General features: G+C 40.7%; 2 protein-coding genes and 1 pseudogene across 7 annotated transcripts in view; 2 read left to right on the top strand and 1 right to left on the bottom strand.

Moving 5' to 3' along the window:
* LOC129385936 (uncharacterized) overlaps window positions 1–22,161 on the top strand; it is a 28,980-nt gene extending 6,819 nt beyond the window's left edge. For 2 of the 6 annotated variants that reach the window (XR_011895640.1, XR_008613408.2), the window contains 2 exons: window positions 20,397–20,427; window positions 22,009–22,161. Coding sequence is in view for 3 of the 6 variants with exons in the window: in XM_055073111.1 (XP_054929086.1) it covers window positions 13,024–13,329; window positions 13,390–13,518; window positions 13,593–13,655 (498 nt within the window). In the remaining 3 variants the exon portion in view is untranslated. Of the gene's footprint in view, window positions 1–12,993; window positions 13,330–13,389; window positions 13,519–13,592; window positions 13,679–20,396; window positions 20,428–22,008 lie in introns of all 6 variants that reach the window. The other 4 variants (XM_072289181.1, XM_055073111.1, XM_072289182.1 and 1 more) reach the window with 4 other exon arrangements.
* On the bottom strand, window positions 7,560–7,741 carry LOC126535454 (U2 spliceosomal RNA; annotated as a pseudogene).
* Window positions 13,897–17,226, top strand: LOC126535420 (uncharacterized). Its single transcript, XM_050182302.3, has 2 exons — window positions 13,897–13,904; window positions 14,523–17,226. The coding sequence occupies exons 1-2, from the start codon at window positions 13,897–13,899 to the stop codon at window positions 17,224–17,226; spliced, it is 2,712 nt and encodes a 903-aa protein (XP_050038259.3).
* Window positions 22,162–23,650: the final 1,489 nt, after the last annotated feature.

Below are 23,650 nucleotides of genomic sequence, written 5' to 3'. Positions count from 1 at the left end.
CCACCACTGCTTCCACAAAACTCATGTTGGTGAATATCCAAACTCTATAACTATTACGCAGTGCCTTCCCACCGTGTTCCAAATTCTCCTAAGAACTACAAGTAACATGGCAGGAAAAAAGCATGCATCTGCGAGCTAGGCATGGTGAGATTGGTCTATTAGGTGCTAAATTGCAGCAAATCCTTTGCCCTTGTTGCGATACACTTTAAGCAAAGCTTTCCTGAATCATTACATTTACATACTATGCAAAGAGATACATGATCTCTGCACTTGTTTTTTATTTCTATACCATCTGCTTTAAATGCAAATGAAAGGTCTCATATGGCGTTATGGTATGCAACGACGACTTGCAGCTGAATGCATCATTTTGCAACTGGTGACAAAAGCATTGTGAGCAGTGGTATATGTACGTAGAAGTATGGCTTTTAGAAAATTTAGCAACGTTGAGTCGGGTATTGCTAAAAAAAGTTTGTGAAACTGTTTTGAAGGTGTTAAGACACAGCAGTGCATGTCACAAAGATGCATGCATGTCTATGGCATTTGCACTGCCTTGCAGCATTGTTAGACATCATATACTACAAGCATAGCCTCCCATACACTTTTGTCAGGATTATATTGGTTATGCTGGGCACCTCGTAAATTTTTCACAGTCATGCTAAGAAATTTACTACTGCACCCAAGACCCAAACAGAGTTTCCTTTGTCTGTATCTGACCATAACCTTCGAAATCTTGTAGTGAAAGGACACCAGGATGGCAGATGCTTAGAGGAAGTTTATACAACGGAGTTCCTGAAGGAGGCAAAATTGTCAACCTTAACACTGCTCAAAGAAATCACTGATGTAAAAAGTTTTGCATTGCTGTTCCATGTTTCCTATTATTTGTATGTGGTACCTGAAGGTAAAATATTAATAAAGCTCTTGAAGGGAACAGTGCTAAAAACAGGACAATGAGAGGAGATCCAACACTGTGCTGACTAGAACCAATATTTATTGCATGTTGATATCAATATATACTGGATGTACAATTGGGTGCAGAAAAAAACAGATGATGACGTACAATATGATTGTTAAGAGAACGAAATCACAGGCTGAATAGATGCATGATTTTACAGCTGTGTAGCGATAGTGGAGGCATGCCGACACAATTTTCAGAACATTTATGGATGGCAATAATGTCTTCAAAAGTTTTCCATAAGCTTTGTTCAGGGTGCTTGCCTAAAACTATGCACTGAGAAAGCGTGACTTTACGCTACTGCAATAAGGCATACATGTATGCTTCTACTTCTTTGCAATGCCTCCATGACCACTATTGTCTCTTGAACCAAATGTGTACTTTTCAAAAGTAATACAGAGAGGTTGGCTACGGTCTCAAATGTCTTATTGGATGAGATCCATCATGGAATATTGTGGTCAAGTGTATCCCTTATTCTATTTGATAGTGAATATCTTGTACAATACTGAGACTAAAGAAATGGGTCTGTAGTTCTTCCAATTCTTAAACACCTCCATTCTTGTAATTATGCTCGCATTCTTTAAAGTCTGGTATGCTTAGCGTTGTTAGGCATTGTGAATAAAGGACTGCAAGATTCCAGTGCAATATCTCCTCCATGTTTTATCAAATCAACTGTTATTTCATCTTCTCCTGCCACATTTTCCTTGGACTTATCTTGCGAAGCCCTTCAAACCTGATCAATAGTTGCACATTGAACGTCCATTTCCTGTTCGCTACTACATCCAATCATGGTTACATGGCTGTTATGGGTACGGTACCCCTTTCAGTCACGGTGTCTCCATATGAAGATACGACTTTCTATGTTGCGTTTTTCATCAAAAAGCGAAGGAGTGACACTGCACACTGGTGGGGATAATATGGGAAGCATACATAAATGCAATGAACGCCATCTGATGAAGCGACGAAACAGTACTAGAGAAAAAGATGTTTGAAGACGGACGACTCCATGTTTTACGGAAGCTCTGGTTTGTCGCTGCTCAAATTTCTCTTTTGCAGCAGCCTCAAACATTCAGAACGGTTAAAAACCCTGTTTTATGTGAAGAAAGAGCTACTTTTAATGAAAAACAGTTGCACAATACTCATAGTTCTATTACTGAATAGTTTTGATCCTGTTTTCATCCGAGTCTCCATTCGGAGACACTGTGACTTACTCAATCTTTTTTACCACGCCGGCGACCCATAGCCACTGTGCGAAAACTTAAAACCACCGACACTTTTTGGACTTCTTGGGCAATCTAGTTCACCGTCGAAGAATTAAACTGTGTTTTTCAGTGTTCCTTTTAGTTTTAGGTGGTGGCATTTTTTAAATGCACAAATCGTCGTACGCACTGTTTCGTCATGAAGGTGGTAGATGCTCACATTTCCGGACCATGAAACGAACAACGTCAGTCTGGCAATTATGTCGCTTCCTCGAATGGTTGTCCAGATACGAGAGATTCCTAGTTTGGTGCCAGAACAACAGAATTTTGTTTGGGCGAAGCTGACCTGTAGAAGCAGTACGGACTGTTTTCTGTTTTTGTATTTGAGAATTTTGTCTGTGCTGCAATTTAGCATTTTCTTTTAATGTCCAACCTGAATAGCTCATTTTGAGTCACCATCCTTGCTCTAAACTTGATGCGATTGTGTGAGGTAGGATGCAAAGGACCACTGGCCCCAGCAAGTCCAGTTGCCGTTTCCTTAGCAGAGCAAGTATGAGAAGTCTGTGGCAGAAACCAGGGCCACTGCCGGAAATGCGATGTTTTTCTGTGCATCACAGCTCAGGACCACTTCTTCAAATATCACAACCTGTCGACCAGTGGATGCACCACTCGCACAACCTTGAATAGATAATTTCCCTTCTTCCTTTAAAGTGACATAGTGAACTTGCGATAGAAAGTATTGAGTCATGATGTCTCCATATGAGGACGCGATTGACTTTGCAAAATAATATTCCTAGAGAGGGGAATTTTTTTCTTCAAACTCTGGACACCTGAAACATTAATACCTGCAAGCTCCAAAAATGTCCTGGCAGAATACCATAATTCGTGACTGAAGGGGGTACAGTGCAGTATAGTAGCCATGAAAATGGCTACAAATGCTAAGTATGTGTTAACAATGACATTTTGTAAATACCAAATAAGGTTATCTCCTCAAAATAAGCCAACATAACGCAAATAATTTCCATCTTATTTCATGCCTGCAACTTCTTGTAAACTTTCATTATATATATACTCACAAAAGTGACCTGTTCATCTGTAGCAGTTGCTGGCCTTATGAAGACAAGTCCCTTTGTCAAAACGATGGCTTCAGCGAGAATCCTTGTTCAATTACCATGTATCTATTCTTGTCTAGGTAGCACTTTAGAGACAGAACAATTGCTATGGCCACGTCCCCACCCCATTCACAAGTTGTTACCATGTAAATCTACTAAACCTTGTGTTGAACTCAAACATTTTTTCAATAAACAGATTTAAGTTCTGCACTCCCTCTTACCAGGTAAAATTAACATGCAGCACCATCCATAAATAGGTTTCAGCCTATTTTTTAATAGTACCACATTTAAAATGTGTAGCACACCTGCAAACACCAATGGCCAATGACAAAGTTGGGTAAAATATTGCATACTAAAAAAAAATGAAATTATTGTGGGAATTATCACACTTCCAAGTTCTTTGTGCACACAAAAGAAGCTATCTGTTGTGAAGTTACACAGTATCGTAGTACTATGCATGAAAAGTGCAGCAAAACTGGGTAGTTTCCATTTCTTCATAAGGTAACCTTAAAATACATCACAGTTGCTCATACTGAGCTTTGTGGCCACAGAGGTGATGCACTCAGACTAGCAAAGCTGGTGCACAGTAGCATAGAAACAGAAAACATACATGGGTGTTCTGACAGCACCTACAAAGATGGAGAAGTTGCTTGGGCTGCATGACCAAATGGCATTGTCTGACTTCACAAAAAGTGATGTAACAGCCCCTCCTATTTTTATCTCCCTCCCTCAATGGAGATTAAAATAATTTAATAGTGTCATTTCAGAAAATAAGTAGGGGTGCTCAAATAATGAAATTTTCTTACTGCATCTACATATGTTTGAGGAAAGCAACCTCCAAATACTGAATCAAATTTAGAATTTCTAAAGTTGCTGAAATATAAAGTAAGTGTAGAGTGCTAGTGTAAAAAATGAAGTGTGTTGGCATTATTTACTTGGCTTGTTTACAGGCACATATAAATGCATATTATGCTGTTTGCAAAATAGATGTCCAGTCAACTGAGGAGCGCATAAATGAGAAACAACTACTTTTAGTTATCGTGGTATGCCATGGCAATGACAGTAATGAAAAAAAGAAATTTGGAATAGCACATCTGGAGCCATGGAAAACGTTGAGTTTGTTCAAGGAGAAAAGTGTAATACTAAAGCACTGCACATTGTTTAAAAATGATTGATACATCATGCAAGTGGCCAAATAATAAATTGTTTTGCCAAAATCAAACACCTCTGACCCCTGTGTTTGCTCAAGAACTAGCGCTCATGTATAGCAACCACAGTTTCCCTTCAGCAGACTTATTCAGAATAGTCCTCAGTTCCTACCTCTTCTCTTCTTTGAGGCCACAATAAATGTTATTCTTCACATAATCAAAATAAATTATTATTCCATAATTTTTAATAATCAATTCATAAATCAAATACAAATCAAACAGCAAATACTATTCAATTCAATATTTGTGATCTGAAACATCCACACACCACTAAAAACAAGGGGACACTGCTTCTGCAAAAGTGTGCTCCAACTCGTCTTAATTCTTTTACACTCTAAGAAAATGACTCCTTACGGATTGCATAAGCATGAAGCAATTCAGATGTTCACTCACAGAGATTCATTCAGAATATTTTTCTGACATTTGGAACAACATTCCAACTGAAAGGTTTTGCTTGCCTGCTACATTAAATTTTTTTCACTCATTTCGCTTTACTTTTGAAGAGCACAAACAAAGAAGTGGCAAGATAACCTCTGGTAGTTCTAACAAAATTAAGAAAAGTAATGAGAACTACCATCCAAGTGCTTAGTATGTGGATAGTCTATTCAATCTATAAATGTCTGAACTCATGACCATTTCTAAAAAGCTGCATATATTAACCAACAACACATTTCAGTTCTACAAAAGTTCAGTGACTGCAACCTTTATCACTGCCTCCCATAAGTGGCCAGCAGTGTAAAAACAATGACCACAAACCTTTCCCCAAGAAATCCTTTACTGAAAACAATGTAATAGTCAATTTATGCAAACTACTGTTGCTTATTCAATCAGTTATGCACAACAATCTAGGAGAGAAGGGCAGAGTTCTTAAATTAAAAGAAGCATTGCTTTTCATCATGACAATGCCAGATCCCACAATATCTGAGGGAAGATAGCTTGTGCTTGAGTGGGATGTGTTGCTTGACAGTCCCTCCCTCCTCACAAACGGTACCCTTAGACCACTTCGTCAACATGAAAAATTTCTCAACATCTGAGGACATTTAAGTGGATTTATATGTTTCTTCCAGTAAACTTCTCCAAGATTTATCAAAAAAGGAATTGTGCAGTTGCTAAGCAAGTGGCAAAGAATGCAAGAAATGAATATCACCATACATTTGAATAATCTGTTAAGTGTGGTTTTATGCATCGCAATTTCCAAGGTTATGCTATATTTTGTTTTAAAATATAACCATTAATATTATATATAGTATAATATTAATATTAGTTATATAACTATTAAAAGATAAGCAGGGTATCATCAAATATCATCAAAAATCTCGAAGATATAGTAAAAGCAGCGGAAGAATTCTATACTGACCTGTACAATACCCAGAGGAGTCAGGATACCTCAATTAGAAACAGTAATGAACAGGATACAGGAACTCCTCCTATAGCTAGCGATGAGGTCAGAAGGGCCTTGTAAGACATGAAATGAGGAAGAGTGGCAGGAGAAGATGGAATAACAGTCTATTTAATCAAACATGGAGGAGACGTAATGCTTGAAAAACTGGCGGCTCTTTATACGAAGTGTCTATCGATCGCAAGGGTCCCAGAAAACTGGAAGAATGCAAGCATTATACTAATCCACAAAAAGGGAGACATTAAATAACTGAAAAATTATAGGCCCATTAGCTTACTCCCAGTATTATGTAAAATATTCACCAAAATTATCTCCAATAGAATAAGGGAAACACTGGACTTCATTCAACTAAGGTAACAGGCTGACTTCAGGAAGGAATAGTCTACAATGGATCACATCCGTGTCATTAATCAGGTAATCGAGAAATCCACAGAGTACAGTAAGCCTCTCTATATGGCTTTCATAGATTACGAAAAGGCATTTGATTCACTAGAGATACCAGCAGTCATAGATGCACTACGCAATCAAGGAGTGCAGACCGCTTATGTACCTGGGAAAATTCAGAGATTCTAGAGCTACCTTAATTCTACACATGTAGGAAGATACCTATAAAGAACGGGGTCAGACAGGGAGACACAATCTCTCCAATGCTATTCACTGCATGCTTAGAAGAAGTATTCAAGCTATTAAACTGGGAAGGCTTAGGAGTAAAGAACGATGACGAATATCACAGCTACCTTCGGTTTGCCGATGACATTGCTCTATTCAGCAACAATGCAGACGAGTTACAACAAATGATTGAGGACCTTAACAGAGAGTGTAAGAGTGGGGTTGAAGATTAATGTGCAGAAGACAAAGATAATGATAAATAGCCGGGCAAAGGAACAAGAGTTCAGGATCGCCATTTGTCCTCTACAGTCTGTGAAGGAGTATGTTTACCTAGGTCCATTAATCACAGGGAACCCTGACCATGAAAAGGAAATTCACAGAAGAATAAAAATGGGTTGGATCACATACGGCAGACATCGTGAGCTCCTGACTGGGAGCTTACCATTGTCATTGAAAAGAAAGGTGTAAAATCAGCGCATTTTACCGGTGCTGACATGTGGGGCAGAAACTTGGACACTGACAAAGAAGCTTGATTGGGAAAAAAGTTAAGGACCATGCAAAGAGTGATAGAACGAAGAATGTTAGGCGTAACGTTAAAGGGGAGAAAGAAAGAGAGCGGTTTGGATCAGAGAGCAAACGGCTGATATTCTAATTGACATTAAGAGACAGAAATGGAGCTGGGCAGGCCATGCAACGTATAGGTTAGATAACCGGTGGACCATTAGGGTTACAAAATGGGCACCAAGAGAAGAAAAACGCAATCGAGGACAACAAAAGACTAGGTGAAGCGATGAAATTAGGAAATTTGCGGGCGCTAGTTGAAATCGGTTGGCGCAGGACAGGGGTAATTGGAGATCACAGGGAGAGGCCTTCGTCCTGCAGTGGACATAAAACAGGTTGATGATGACGATGTTGATTTTAAAGATGCAGTATTTAAGGCAGATACACGTCTCTAAATGTATCTTTAAATTATTCTCCTGGTCTTTTAACTAATTTGCTAATTTGAGAGGCCCAATATTCTTACTTCTATTTTTCCTATGCTCAAACAGTGGTACATTCACACATGCGTTGACAACCCTCACTGCAGCATATTTGCCACATTAAGGTACACACAAAAATATTGCACAAAAGTATTGGTGAAGCAGGCTTCAAGCACTCCGGCAACTTGCAAAAATAAGTTTAATAGCTTGGGTCCAAATAGAACCCATATCAGATATTAAGCTGATAAGAACAGACACTGCACTTTGACCCTTGCTGGCCATGTCTACGTTTGCACCACCCTCTCTTTGTGGGCATTCCAAATCTACAAAATGTAACCAGTGAGTTTGAAAGGCATATCTGCTTGGGAACAAATTCTGAGGATGGCACCAGTTTCGAGATATGTGGCATCAAACTTGCCGTAAAAATTCACTTTTGTTCCACTTACTTATAAAAACTGTTCTATGCATTGACGCACGAAGGTAACTGGAACATCAATGGATTTCATTGGACATTTGAAAATTCATATCTCGAAACTGGGCTAGTCCTGATAATGTGTTCCAAGTGGATACGCATTGCAATCTCACCAGCTACAATGTGTCAATTGAAATGGGTGCCATAAAGTAACAAACAAGAAGTTAATTAGAATAAAGTTAATCATTCAGTCAGGCATTCTTATTTCTTGTAGAAGTAATGCCCACTTTATCAAGTAGTTTAGATCAAGGGTTAGAATTGTGCTATCTACCACATGAAATTTTAAAAAAGATTGGTGCAGCTAAAAAAGAACACCCTGTATACGTAGTGTTAAGTTTTCTATAATATGCACACGTTGACACACACACTCATCTTGTGTGCTTCTGCTATGTCTGTTTCACGTTATGAGAAATAGGAGATTTGAGTCAAATTATAATTTTTGCAGGCCAAGCTACATAGCAGCTGTGGACGTCAGAATTTGTGGAATAATTGCCAATAGGTTAAATTATTATCAGTTTTGCAAAGTCTTCCAGTTAATATGTTTATGTGCTGACAGAAAATGGTGTAATGAAAACTGCTCATTGGAAGAGCAATATATTTTGTTTCAAATTTTGAGCTTACTTCAAGAAAGTAGTGTGTTTAATAAGGCACAGAAGTTCCAGCAATGGTTATTCCTCAACTACCGAACATATTCAAATCTACACTTTCATGTTAACATGCCTCCTAACATAACTGCTTAAATTTAGTTATTAATGACTCAATTTAGTTAGGTAGCACAACTTCTGATGTCTGCCACTCCTATAAAGGTTGGTTAGCAAAAATTAGTTTGTCTGTAATCTCCCAATTTTAATAGTAATCAAAGAGACTTGTAACAACCACAAAGTACACACGCATGCATGCAAGTACACGCATACACACACATTAATAACAAGAAATGGATAGTGCATTTGTTCACAATGTTACTAACGGCCCAAATTTAATGAGATAGCATTATTATTGTAGTGAAGGTCTACACATTGAAGTAAATGAAACAGCACAAAAGACTGGACATACAGTGTACACAATAGGCACAGTGCTGTCATATGCAAATATGTCTCGTCTATTGCACTGTTCAATTCCCTTCAGCATGCACTAACTAGCCCAGCTCAGCATACTGCTAAAGTGTGCACTGATTTCTAGCCACAATTTTTGACCTTGCATTGCATGCAAAGCATTCCATGACTTAATCTGTGAATTGTAAGAAGTGCTGCCTCAATAATTCACTGATGCATTACCCAAGAGGCATGTTCTGGACATCATTTATACTTCATTGCTAAATGGAAAATGTTACCATCCAAAGCCTACACTTTCATTTTTATCTCATTAACAGAGTAGAACTTAACTAGTGTATCAGAATGTTGTAAGAGAGGCTTCAAAGCAGGTGATGAGACATCCTCCAACTGACAAACAGCACTATCAGCACAAGTGCTTTCGAGTGGAGAAGAACAATAACAAACTTTTGAGAGCACCGTACACAAATGTATGGGACACCATTAGGGCTGATAAAATTTTAAAATTATTTTTTTGTGCATTTTGTCGAAGCTATACCCCAGGCACAGTACTAAACTCCAAGTCAAAAGGTGTCAGATAATTTTCTGTTGAAATTATATTTCTAGTGGGAGCACTAAAATGACAGTAGGGATTGAGGCATATAGAGATGCCTATAGTCGAAAACCTGTTGTTGTAATGGGATGAACAGGTGTACATATCAAGAAGGAAGTTATTTTTTCATTAAAAGAGCCCATTTGTGGCTCAAATTTATAATACAAACATTCTTTACCTCTTTCACTGACTTTGCAATCAGAAGGTGACCGGCTGCTTTGCATAGTGTGCTAGGTGCTTACTTGCACCAACGACAGTGGCCAGCGCAGTCATGTAATGCTAAGCTAGGGTTCATGAAAATTTGTTGCCCTCCGCGTATCTCGGAACATCTCTACTACACCGTTTTCCTTGCATGAGTGCTTCCGCGTCGCCAACGGAGTGGGCGTTTGCTGCGCATAACGTTCTAGACGCAAAAAAAAAAAACGATTTGTCGTGCCCGTCAACAAAGCCAAGGAAGCGATGTGTCACCCGTGATTATGATCTCTAATGGCATCCCCTTGGAAACGAAGCGGTGATACATAGTCCGCAAGGGCCTTATATATGAGTCCCGTAATGACCAATGCGCTTTAGTAAGTTTCACCTCAGTACATAAATGTATTACAGTGAAGTTGGCGTGAGAGAAATATAAATACCGGCAAACGGAGACCTCAGGAGAGCATCTATTAAAATAAAGTGGGCGGCGAAGGATCTTTATACCAAGCACGGAAGGGCCAGCGGAAAGATCAAAGGTGGAACCGTAGGTTGGCATTTCGGCGAGCCCTGAACCCACAAACCAACCCAGGTTCCAGCTGTGGCGTCACCGTTGCCCTTTTGGTGTCCTGGAGGTGCAGCCCGAACGTACTAAATATACACGCTGTTAATGCTTAGTACTTGCGCAAATTCTCACCTACCTTCACCGCAATGCACTCTGTATGCTTCTCTGTATTACAGGACTGCTTTACAGTAAAGCCTACTAAAGCCTATTTGCTCATTATGGAACGCATATATGACCCTCGCCGAGACGCGAGGCAGGGGGCGTATGCACAGTTCACTAACATGATACAGAATCCAGAAAACGGATCGCAGGGCTAGACACAGCTAGAGTTCGAAAAGTCAGGAAAGAAATTGGGCTGAACATAGCCAAGAATTTTGAACATCGCCCCTGCGACCATCTCTTGAACTCCACCGCAATGGACTAGCGATACTCAGCTGGCTGCAATATTAAAAATGGTATCTCGAAAGAACGCCAGAATTTCAACAAGTACTTTAATCCTAATCAAAACACTGCTATAATGCAGCAAAGATGTTAGGACCAAGTGCCATAAATGCGCATGTTAATAAAACGGCGCGTGCCCTCTCAATGTTGCTAATGGAAAGTTGGAATTTGGGCCGCCTTCTGAATTTCTTTTCATATGCTGCCCATTTAGTTACACTGGTACACAGCGGTGAAGTTGGAAAGATGGTCGCACGGGGAATGTCCAAAATTCCAGGACATGGGACAACTTATTACTTTCAGCAAGTCGTCAATGAGGCAGGACAGATATGGCAGGATAAAAACACAAACCGGTGAAAAAGAAGCGGCAAATCTGATCATTGCCACTCGCCTGCGCACTGTACAGTGCAAATAAAGATTATTATTATATGATTTATTCAACGAACACAAATCAATACATCAAAAACAACGTCTGAGTCAGCTGTTGCAGCCACAACAGCTCCATGTAAAGGGGCAATACAAGTAGGACATGGTCATGCACTCATGGAAGAAAACCCAAGAATAAAACAAACTTGACAGGACAAGTTATTCGCTTGGTTTAATTAATAATGAAGTATTCGGTGGCGGCGGAAACATCCATGTGGCTGAACCCGAGGTTTGAAGCTCCAAATGAAGGGAAAACGGAAAGTTTGCGAAAGGAAATTCTACGGCGGCATGACTCCTTCCTTTGTGTGCACTGTACGTGAATTCCTGATGTTCATTCTTTAATATTTTTCCAGCAGCCCAATTAAACGTTCGGCGCTTCAGTGTCATCGCGAAATTTGCTTGGCCGCCTGCACCATCATATGCTCATGGTAATTCTTCGTGGTATTGATCATCGAATCACCACGATACAACATGGCGAGGGTGAAGACGAACTACCGCCAAAACGCGAGTTTCTATGTAGAAGGCATGAAGGGAGCGCGAAAAGAAAAAAATGGACACGTAACATAAGACATATAACATGATGAAAAACATTTAATAACAGAGAAAAAGTGAAAACAATAAACGCAGTTCGAAACGTATACTTGTACATAGAATCTGGTTAGTCATTCGCACACCGTCGATTTTGCAGGGCGGGGAATTCGCAAATTTAGTTATTTGTGGTCATGAGTTTCATCTTCTAAGCTGCAACAGTGCTGACAGGTACGCGCTTCATGACGCGCGCGCTCGGCGCTAACGCGACACGCGCGCGCCCAATGTTGTTGGGTTGCGCTGCGACACTGTTGCGCACGAGAACGGAAGAGTGATGCATTCTCATACATAAATTCATAATTAAGATAAACGTATTTGCGTCGCATGCGGTGACGTTGAAAATATTTTTGACAGCTTACGCGTTCATATTGCAAGTGATTATTGATGTCAAGGTCGCGTGACCCTAGCGCATTGCTCTACTTTCGCTATGCCATGATGTTACCCTAAAGTTGCGTTTTCACGTACAGTGCAGTGATCGTTGAGCGAGCTAGGCTGTTGGTCATCCTGTCCTCCTCGACGACGTCAACGCAATCGTGGAACATCTCGTTTTCTTCTGTTGAACCACTATTATACGGTTCTTTTTGTAATTCTTAGTGTAGTTTTGTGCAACCTCCTTTCAGTATTTAAGTCATATTTGCTGTGTTTTTCTGTTGTCAGATTTTCAGTGTAGCAGCGGTTTTTTGATGCGAAACGTTCTAGTTTGAGATTTAACGCACTTCTGGCCGCATTTCCTTCAGGTTTTTATTGATCTTAGATAATTTTTGCTTAGTGAGTAGCATTCCGTGTTGACTGATAAGTCTTGAATAGCTTGCTTGTGCTCTCCTGGTCACCATGACTCGAGCTTTGTTGGTTGGCGATTCGATGGTGAAATACGTCGGTCAGTATTTCCCGTCACGTCGTGACCTGGCTGTTGAGGTCAGCGCGCACAGGGGAGCAAAGATTGAGCACTTGCTTCCAATGATTGTCAACAAGCTAGGAAGCTTTGACGTTGTCATTGTGCACGTCGGCACTAACAACACTGTTGAACCTGTGGACGTGTACATAGACAAGTACCGTCGCTTAGCTCGTGACATAATTGCAAGCAATCCCATGGCGCAGGTTGCGTTTTCTGCCATTCTCCCTCGCGGGCAGAATGAGTACCGCATGCGCGAAGCACAGTCGCCTAAGTTACGCCGCATGAACGAAAGGTACAAAGAGGTGAACGCTGCGCTGCAGGAGCTGTGTCAGGAGCAGGACATCCACTTCATGGGTGGCTTGGTTGAAGATTGGGCAAGCTGCCTTGCCAGGGATGGTGTGCACCCGAGCCGCCACGGAAACTGGCTGTTGGCAGACTACTTCTACAGGGAGGCCCGCATCCTGGCTGCCACTGTGGAGAGGGGCCGAATCCTGCACAACTACAAGGACAGGCAGTCGCCATCTTCCTGGAGTGGCTGGGCAGAACCACCTGCAGCACCTGCCTTCAGCAGTGCCGACTTTCCTCCCCTTGAAGCTAACTTTATTTCTCTTGCAGCAAGCAAGCCATCTTGGGTGAAGCCAAGAACACCGGCGCAGGTGACCAGCCGTGCTTCCTTGCAGGCGTGCCATACCGACCAGCTTCCTTGTGCCCTTCAGGGTCCTGGCTTTGCTCTCGTTGGCGGTGTTCGCGTTCGCCGCAAGGGCAGCAAGACCTGGTGCACCTGGGACAGCCTGCCTTCACCCATGACCCATGGTTCAAGGGTACCGAGAAGGGGAAAGGCTGAGGTGAGGCTTCAAGGCCATGTTCCTTCTGCTAAGCCAGTGAGCCTCAGCCGAGGTGCTAGCACCACTTGTTCCAGGGTCATGGGAGGAGTCATACAGGCAAGTCCTTCTCCTCACTTATCCACAGAGAGCGTGGCTGAGGCAGGACACAATTCCCATGGTGGTGAGTGGACTCTGGTGACATCAAGGAGGAACCGCAGAAAGGCTGCGGCACTGTGCAAGCAAAGACAAGGCACCGGCCAAGCAGTAGGCAGGCGGCGCAGAGTACTTGCTGACACAGCTGCCAAGCCCTTGCAGCGAGTTGCATCTTTGCCTGCAGTAGTAAGGCGGGCAAAGCAGCAATTCAGTATACCCGCTTCTATTGCAGCCTCAGGTGCAAACATGCAAGGGCAAGCCACAACCTCACACAACAGTGCCCATGACAGCTGTTTGACCAGCAAGCACCAGCAAAGCTGTTTGCAGGCCACTACAGTAGACTTTGCAGCTGTCTTGTGTGGTGTTGTGGTCGAGGTTGCTGGCTGCAAAAGCCGTAAAAGTATGCCTGATAGAGCTATTTGTACTTCAGAAAGGGCCAAGTCCAATGCTGGAAAGCGGTACAGACGTCGTCAGTTAGCTTTGTCTTCTAAATCTAGTTCCGACAGTGATAAGGCTGTCTCCATACAGAAATGTGGCATTACGACTGACAGTTCTGTTCAGGCTGTGCTCAATGCAGGTCCAAGTAAACATTCGGCAGCCTTGATGCCAGGCTGCAGTGTTGCCAGCTCTGATGCCGCAGCTTCTGTCAAGACATGCGCAAGTAATTCTGATGTACTACTTGGAGCAGGAGCAAAAAGAATTTTTTTAAACGGCACATTTGACAATTTTGTTTCTTTTAAGGAATGCTTTGATGCCTGGTGCAAGGAAGGGAAACATGTAGTTTCTGTGAGCAGGTCAAATAAGAACCCCTTTGCAGCAGACTGTAAAGATTATGAATTTCTCAGAATCGCTTATCGGTGTGTTCATGGCAGTCCTGCTAGGCAGTGGGGAATTGGAAAGCGCCCTAACCAGAGCTATAATAGCACTAACTGCGAAATGTCTCTTTCACTTGTCCTTTGTAAAGAACCGGCATTGCACTACAGAATAAGCCAGCTAAAAGACAAACATAACCATAGCCTTGATCTGTATAACATCTATCCTCAGAAAAGGCTTCTAAGCAGTACAGAGAAGGCAGAACTGTATGACCTAGTCAAGTGCAATGTCGCTCCAAAAGATTTTAAGAACTTGGTTAGGCAGAAAACAGGAAAGACATTAACAACGAAAGATGTCTACAACTACAAAATGGAATATTCTATTCCTATTCGAACTCAAGAGGCACATGGTGAAATGTTGATTCATCAAATAGAAAGCTTAATTGAGAAGAATCCCGACTGGCTTATTCACTATGAAAAGAATAATGAAAACAACCTCCAGTTTATCTTAATTCAAACTAGCCACATGCGTGAAATGTTTGAAAAGTATCCTGAGGTAATATTTGTTGACGGCACTTATAAAGTTAACAGGGAAAATTATGTCTTGTACTCAATTCTTGTCGAAGATGGTCGTGGTCATGGAAGATGTGTTTGCTACGCATTTGTGCGGAATGAAACTACAGCAGTTGTTCGGCCCATGTTTGAGAAATTTGTAGACTTTAACCCATTTGTTATAGCAGCCTGCAAAGTAGTAATGATAGACAAAGACATGAATGAGCTTCGCATTTTAAGTTCTCTCCTTCCAAATAGTACAATATTGCTGTGCACATGGCATGTGCTGAATTGTTTGCATAGAAATGTTGATGAGAAGGCAAAGGCTCAAGGCAAACTACTTCTTCCAATTTTGAAAGAACTAGTCTATTCTCAAACTCTACAGGAGTACTATGATAAGCTGCCACACCTAATGCAAATTGCTCCCAAAGACTTTCTCGCATACTACATGCAACAGTGGCATTCGTGTAGACAGATGTGGGTGCATGCTTACAGGAAAGAACTTCCAACTTTAGGTAATAACACAAATAACCGCATTGAAAGTCATAATCAGAAGCTGAAAAGTTTTCTTAAACCATCGTTGCATTTAGTTGAAGCTGTAGCAGAACTGGTTAACTATGTTAATAATGACAGCATATCTCTGGAGTTTGCCCAACTAAAAGAAATTAAACTTAACCTTAATGTAACTTGCATAGACGAATTTCAGATGGAACTGTCTCATAGCTGCACTGTCGAGGCCAAAGATAAAATACTTGAACAGTATGAAAAACTAAAGACAGCAAATTACCAGGTTAGCCAAAGCAGTAATTCATATTCTGTCGCATTAGGAAGCAAGGAGTACAATGTAGCACAAAGCTTCGACAGCTGTACATGCACTTTCCATGGTCAGTATGGCTTGCCATGTGCACATATTATGGCGGCTCGCTCATTTTCGGGAAGGGAATTGTTTGATAAAGCATGCATTCCACAGAGGTGGCGTAACGAACATTTTCTTGACCATAGCTGCATGACTTCGAGCACAGGATCTAAAGTAACAAGCAGCGTTCAACCATTACCTTCCATTAAACTTGACACTCCTCAGCAAAAGTACTGTTATGCCTACGAGACACTTTGTAATATGTCAAAAGCTGTAGCGAACGTCCTGGCAAATTGCAGCACTCAGGAATTAATGGAAAAGCTAGCTTCATGTGAGGCTTTTTTCAGAAATTTGAACACATTCACACAAAATCAAGTTCCTGTAACATTGCAAACAAAAATTAACCAAACACAGCCTACCGTTCAAGCGAGCCCTGCTAATGTAGTAGGCAAAACAGTGAATACAAAGCTTATTATTCCTGTGGTTAAGGCGAGAAGAGGGCGCCCTAAAAAGGTAAAAGCTGTCAAGCGTGTGTTCCAACCACAGCAGAGCAGAATAACCCTTGCTACTATCAAAGCTGACATGTTGCAAATTTACAAAAGTTATTCACTTACTGAAGACGACTTAAATGCTCTGATGCGAGGTGGCTCACTGTCGGATAGTGTAATTAACATCGCCCAGTATCTAACAAAAAGAAAGTTTCCCAATGTGCAAGGTTTCCAAGATGTTCTATTAGGCCAAAGGCTACGTTTCTCTCAGGTCACTGGTATGTTTGTTCAAATTTTGCATGTTCGGAATCCAGATCATTGGCTTACAGTTACCAACATAGGCGCTTCTCAAGATGAAATCTTTGTCTATGATTCCATAGATCAAGACACTTCTCCTGATGCCATTAAACAGGTTTGTCATATTTTAAAATCGCCATCTCCAAATAAAACTTTCTTGACGAAACCGGCACAGAATCAGGGCACCACACTTGACTGCGGTTTGTTTGCCATAGCTAATATGTATTACATAGCATCAGGAAAAGACCCATCACAATTAAATATTAATCAGTCCATGTTACGGAGCCACTTGCTTAAATGTCTACAAAAAGGAACCATAGATGATTTTCCAGTAACGAATACCTTAACTGTTCATGTGCGACAAAGAAATACCACATACAATTTGCATTGTCTCTGCAGGCAGCCAGCAGACACAACAGTAGGCAAAACTATAAACTGTGGAGCATGTTCTAAAATTTACCATGTACATTGTCTTGGAAAATGGGCAGAAAATTTGAATGGGAAAGTAGCTCTATGTTCCAAGGCATGCCTAGATATTGTAAAAGAAAAAATGAGAGCTAAAGCAGTATAACTAAATGAATCTGAGGTGATGCTGGAGGAATACAATACTACTTCTCCATTCAAGATCCCAAGCTTTTGTTGTATGCATTTTTTTTTAATTAAGGGAGACACATTCATTGAGAGAAGAGTGCATAAAGTTCATGTTTCTTTGTTTAGGCGTTTTTTAATGTGTTTTGCGCTCCACCATTTTACTGGGACTGACAACCAACTAAAATGTGTCATAAGATCTTGGTGTAAGATACGAATGTCCTTATATGGGGAGAATTCAACAGGATGTTTGCAGTTTAAGTACTAGTTGCAAAAAATTTTTTTTAATATGCACTGAGAGTTGCCAAAAGCTGCATGCCACAGCACTTGACTGTCAAGCTCTGAACCTGCATTGCGGTCCCAGCATGTGACCAAATTAAGAAAGTGTTGATACACATAAGGCAGCTGTCATTAACTGTAACATACTTATATTTAATAATGTCGATATAGGTCATAGGCATTTGCACTTTCTTTCTTTTCATGTATTTAGCGATGCAAGCACTGTTAAAATTTGCAATCAGTGCTGCTCTCATGGCGACGAGTGGACCTTCAGCACTGTGGCATTCCTCTTTGCACGGTGGTGTGCATGGGTGCTTTTGTATGTTAGTGAGTGAATCTCCCCATGTTCTGTTGTCTCCCTTTGGGATACAAAATGGGGCTGTTGTGAAGGTGCACCAAGCACTGCTAGAAGAGCACTATTGGCATTTCCTACCGCTTGTTACCATCGGAAGTAATAGCGTGTGATGTTTCATTTTCAAAACATTGATTTGGAAATAGCCTGAACAGTCCGATAGAAAATACGAAAGCATGCTGACAGTAATAACCAAAGAACTTGGGACGCATGAACCGCATGGATTGCTTTGATAAAAAAATTACAGTTTCTTTTGGGCAGGCTACACTTGGCTTCTCCCTCAGCGGCATACAATTACTATTGTGCTTGTCGCTGTTTCCAGTGGTACATAATAATGATTGGACCTAAAAATTACCATTAAAGAGAAGTGTTCCAATATGTTTTCAGCATTACTGCAGCAGGATTGGGCACTCAAAACTTTGTTACATACAAGAAAATAGGCATCATAACAGGTGGTTGTCAGTCCCTTCAAAAGCTTTAGTTGCAAGACAATTGCTTTATGTGGTAGAATTGCCTGTATATTTTGCATATGGTGACATCAACTAGTGTAAATTCAGCTTTTTTCCATTGTTTATCATTTTTCTGCATTTTGTTAGTTTACATAACGAAAAAGATATGTCCAGAGTGTCTTTCCACAGCAGGTAGGAAAGCTGTTAATCTAGAACAGCATATCAATGATGGCTTTGCAATCTTTAGTAGGGAAGTGCACGTCTTAGTTTGTTGACGTGTCCTGTGCTGCTTCATCTGCTGCACATTTAATTTTCATTATGGTGTGTTTAATCCTCTTATGTAGACACAAAAGTTGTGCCATTTTGCTTCGTACCTGCATTTCGTTTTGTCAGTGTTTCCATACTCTTGACAGAAGCCTTGCACTAGTCCAACAGTCAAAAAGAGTATGAGCTGTGGTTGTGCTCCTGTGTAGCTTGATTGCATGAGGTGATTTTGGTCTTGCACATAATTCACAGTATTTTAGCTCTAGTGTGCCAGGTCAGGTCACATTAATACCTGTGTTGCACTTAGCTCCAATTAATGGCATAAATGGCTAAGGTACATTTCTTATTGCCATTACTTTTAGAGCGTGACCACATGTGTATACGTAACATTGCAGACCAGCCAACCAACCTCAGAATTTGAATATACTTCAGTCGTAGCTAACAAATGCTAAAATTTTGGGAAATATAGTAAACACTTCTATTACTTAAATATTCAGTGCTCTTAAAAAAATTAGGACTTTATTCTGTGAGATAGAGTGATCCAGCATGTGTGCCCTTCAGTCACTGCTAGAATTATCTGCCCCATATGCAGCTGACTTCTATTAATTCTACCCTGACAGGACCAACGAAAGAAGCCAGTGGAAAGTGCCACACGACTAGTTGCATTGCACTTTCGTGTTTTGCAGGCTTTCTTTCAGGCTTGGAAAAAAACTTATATTATGTAGCATATATTTGCAGCAGAAAGCTGGATTGTAGATTTTTCAGGATGGTCTACAATTTTCTCATTGACACTCTTGCTGTGAATATTTCATGAAGTTGAGTAATTAATGAATTAAGTAATTAGCCAATATACAAAAAAAATTGTTTGACTTGCTCCAAGCAACAGCAAACATTACCTTGGTTCTGACCAGCTATGTGGCACTTCTTTTAAGCTTCGGCACAAGTTGTGTGGGACACATGGTATACATTTTAAATTAATTATGCTTTAAACTGTGAAATCAAATATAGAATACTTGTAGTGACAAAAACTGTAAAGAAGCTCTAAATATCGGGAATTTCACTACAAAATTGTATAAACTGGAAGGTATAATAGTGTCACACATGAGGTCAGTGTAGCAAGCTTGAAATTGGAATTTTAAAAAAAATTGCTTTTATTGGCTAAAACTGCAAGCAATGTCACAAAACGGCATTAGTAAGTACACTTCAAAGAGAGTTTCCTTTCTCCAAAACGTTCTTTATTGTGCCTGGAAGCATGCTTGCAAAATGTGTAGAGCCCCAAGTTGAAGCAGAATGGTGCCTGTAGTTCTGAAGGTGTCAAAATGGAGACAGTGCAAATAATGACTTTTAGAGCGCTACTTTAAACCGTAACGTTTTTTTTTTTTTATCATCGAAGCATGTCACTGAAAGTAAAGCATCAGGAGCAAGTTATGCAGGCATGCGTTTGATCACTTAGCCCTTTAAACCTCAATCCGGTGCTCTATGCACCATGGAAGTTGTACCAATATTGCCAATGAAGAGTCACTTGTTGAGCCCAATTCTGCGCTGCTCCCATTGCCAAAGACAACTTACTGTTGGCAATGAGGGAAAGCTGCCCTTTTCTGTAATTTTTGTGTTATTCCTAACCAAAAACGAATTGAGAAATGTATGTTAAGGATCACAATGAGAGAAAAAGAATTCCAACTAAAAAAATTTTCAGGAAACTTGTTTTTTCTGCAATAACTTAGGGGGTTAAAAGGTCGAGTTATCAAAAATCATTACATTGTTAATGGCATTAATATTTATAACTAATAAATCTACTTGTATATGCAGGTAGCATGCAAATGACATTTGCAGTTAACATGTGAGTACTTGATGCCATTAAATTTGCCTGTGAAACCGTGGGATAACCTTTTAAGTTCCATATTCTTCCTAATGAACGAAAGATCTGCACATATTTAATCTTGCTGAATTATTATTGGTATTTTCTCAGCTTCAGAAACAGATATTGCTAATTTTTCTTTTACACAAAACTGCTTAATTTGTTGAGAAAAGGCTTTTCTTCAAAATGCAAGGTTTCAATAAAACTGCCTAACTATCCTATACTGAAAGCATTATAAACAGCTCTAAAATTGTATAACCATGCAAGCTCAGCCTCACAACCTGAAGTAAATACCCTTTCATTATTATTTTACATTACAATAAAAAGCATAGTTATATCTCCTGTGCTTTCTTTACCATGGACAAAATTTGTTTTTAGGGAACAACTTGGAAGAATGTGTGACTTGAACAAGCTGAACATGTGCACATTCGGCTTGACAAAGTTATCCAAGAAAGCGATACAGCACAAAACCGACAAGGGACAAGTGACAGGCATAGATGCAAACATTGTATCAGAGTGTGCTTGTGTGCAGCCCTTGTCAGCGTGTTGTGCTGTCACCTCATTATGAATTACCAACTAGTTCATTCATATGCCTTTTTATTTCTTTAAATTCTATGATGACCCTGATATATGTTTGGCCATTGAAAAAACAACTTGTTTTATATGCAGCACTGCGATAGTGAATGTAAGTAGAAGCACACTGTGTAAACAGGATCTATTTTGTATAGAAACATAAGATAAATTGCACCAATATTGCACTGAGTAAGGTTGTTTTAACCAGGAACAAAAGAATCATATTTTTATTTTGTAATATAGCTTGCAAACACTTGCATTTCTGTTGCATTACTACATATCTCTCGGCGGAGCCTGACCGCTACAGAGCGCGTTCTCGGGTGGCGGATAGAGAAACGTTCCATGTTATGAATGCCATATAAGTTCATTTCATGGGGCAGGCATTTATGCCCGCGGACCAACAGGCATTTCTATACCGTATTTATTTGAATATAAGGCGAGGTTTCCCCCTAGAATCCTTAGCTTTGAAGTTTCCGCCCGGCTTATATGAATTTTGCTTTTCATTATTTGTGTAGCTTCACGGCAGTGCGAATGTCGCCTTATAGTGCAGCTTTGCCACAGCGCTGCCGTGAAGCTACACCTTAAGGCAGAATTTGCGCTGCCGTGAAGCCACACCTAAAGGCAAAATCTCGCACTCCAAGTCCTGAGGCTCCCTTCTCCCCCATTTTGTGGTTGCTATATTGCACTTTGGCTGGGTTAGTAACAGTATTTCAGGCGATACACGCCATGTCTAAATAATTCGTTGGCTACTCTATATCGCCGTATATTAGTGTGCATACTTAAGTTTTGTTCCTGGGTCCCCCAACTGTGCCCTTACCTTGTAATCGTGACCATATTGTAATTGAATAAATACGGTATTTCATGATGGCATGCAAATTATTTGGTGACGGATACCATATGCTGTCATTACTCTAAAGCATATCCTTGCATTCATGTTGTACAGTGATTATTTTTTGCAAAATTTCACTCTTCTTTCCTTTCTTTGTCCAGTGAGGAATGAAAACCCACCACTTTAAGGTGCCATGAAAGAGTAGCTGCTGCTTCAATCTTCAAGAGGTCTGCCAAATACAGCTATGCATTTGCACTGAGAAAATGTTACTTAGCTCTTTCAGATTGTTCAAATAAAGTGGTTTATCAACAGAACTGTGCCAGGGGCTTTCCTCTTTCTACTTTCTTTGGCATTTACACGTATGTATTGTAGCATTGAGAAAGCAAACAGCAGGCAGGGTTCATACAGAACATCTGACACAAAATTCAAGGAGGGGAAACATTGAAAAGTAGTGAAATCTTGAAGCTAAGCAGCTGCCAAGTTTGACACGCTTCAAGCCTTTTTGATCACTTTTCAAAAAGTTTCCAATTGTAATGATGTAAAATGCCGTTTGGCATGACAGCAGTGTCAACATTCAGCTCAACATATTCGAGTTAATGACAATGACTCAAAGTTATTTTCCACCAGTATTTCAAGAGAATAAGGCTCGTAAATGGTGACATGATGGCTGTTGTGTGAACAAAACAAAATGGTAGCACGATATGGTCACACGACATGGTTGTGTGTAGCTCCAGGATAGCAATGGCGATTAAATAAGCCTGTCAGTGGCTGTGGACAAGCCACATTGCAATTTTTTTGTGATGCACTAAAAAGAAAATGCAGTTGACTTCCATTAATTCGACGCTGAAGGGACCAATGAAATTAGTTAAATTATCCAGCAAGCCGAATTCCACAAGAGGTAGAAATGCCCCCAAAGCAGATAATTTGTTTGGAAAATATTTGCCCCTTTATGGGCTCAAAAGTAGAAATTGAACAGACACCCAAACATTTTAGCAAAAAAGACTAACATCTGAACAGCCGGTCTCATTCGATACTTCACTAATGCCTGGAATGACTAAGTTGTTGCAATTAGGTTTGTCGAGATCCTTGGTTTTACACAAAACTAGAATGGAGGCTAGCTAGTGCTCTGGCTCGTGAAGCCTTTTCAATAACTCGGACATCTTGAATACTCTAGCACCAACTCCTGCTAGCTTGTGCTTCATGGTCAATATGTGTCTTTCAATTTAATTTAGGCTCTCTAAGACTGTTTCCACAATACAGTGATCATGGCAGGTCCCAAACTAGTCATGCACACCTCATTTTGCCAGTAGTTTGCTTGTTTTCTTTTGGAGCTCAGACTTGTCAATGTAATATTGTTACAGTGGGAAAAGAGGACAAGGTCGATTTTATGCTAGAGCTAGGACATCCTGAACGTGGGAGACATACGACTCGGCAGCAGTTTAGGCACACTTGGCGAGTTGTTGCTTGGCAGCTAGTTGTCGCCCGGTCGGATTACCAAAAACTTCGGACAGCTTTTCTTTGAACAAGTCCCAGCTGGTTAGCTCTTCCTCGTGTGTGTAAAACCACGTTTGCAGTGTTCCGTAAAGGTAGAACACGACATTGGCCAGCATTATGGTCGGATCCCACCTGTTCACCTTGCTGACGCGCCCATGCATCTTCAACCATTCTTCTACGTCAACACCACCGAGGCCGGTGAACTTGCCGGGGTCTTGCGGCTGAGGTAGAGCAACGTACTGGGTATGTGTAGTTGGCACTGCTGCTGCAGATGCGCTGCCTTCCACTGAAAGCACGGTCGCAGGCTGG

Source organism: Dermacentor andersoni, chromosome 7 (genome assembly GCF_023375885.2).
Source record: "Dermacentor andersoni chromosome 7, qqDerAnde1_hic_scaffold, whole genome shotgun sequence".
Lineage (NCBI taxonomy): Eukaryota > Metazoa > Arthropoda > Arachnida > Ixodida > Ixodidae > Dermacentor > Dermacentor andersoni.
The sequence above is the reverse complement of the archived record's forward strand: the minus strand, read 5'-3'. Positions and strand labels throughout refer to the sequence as shown.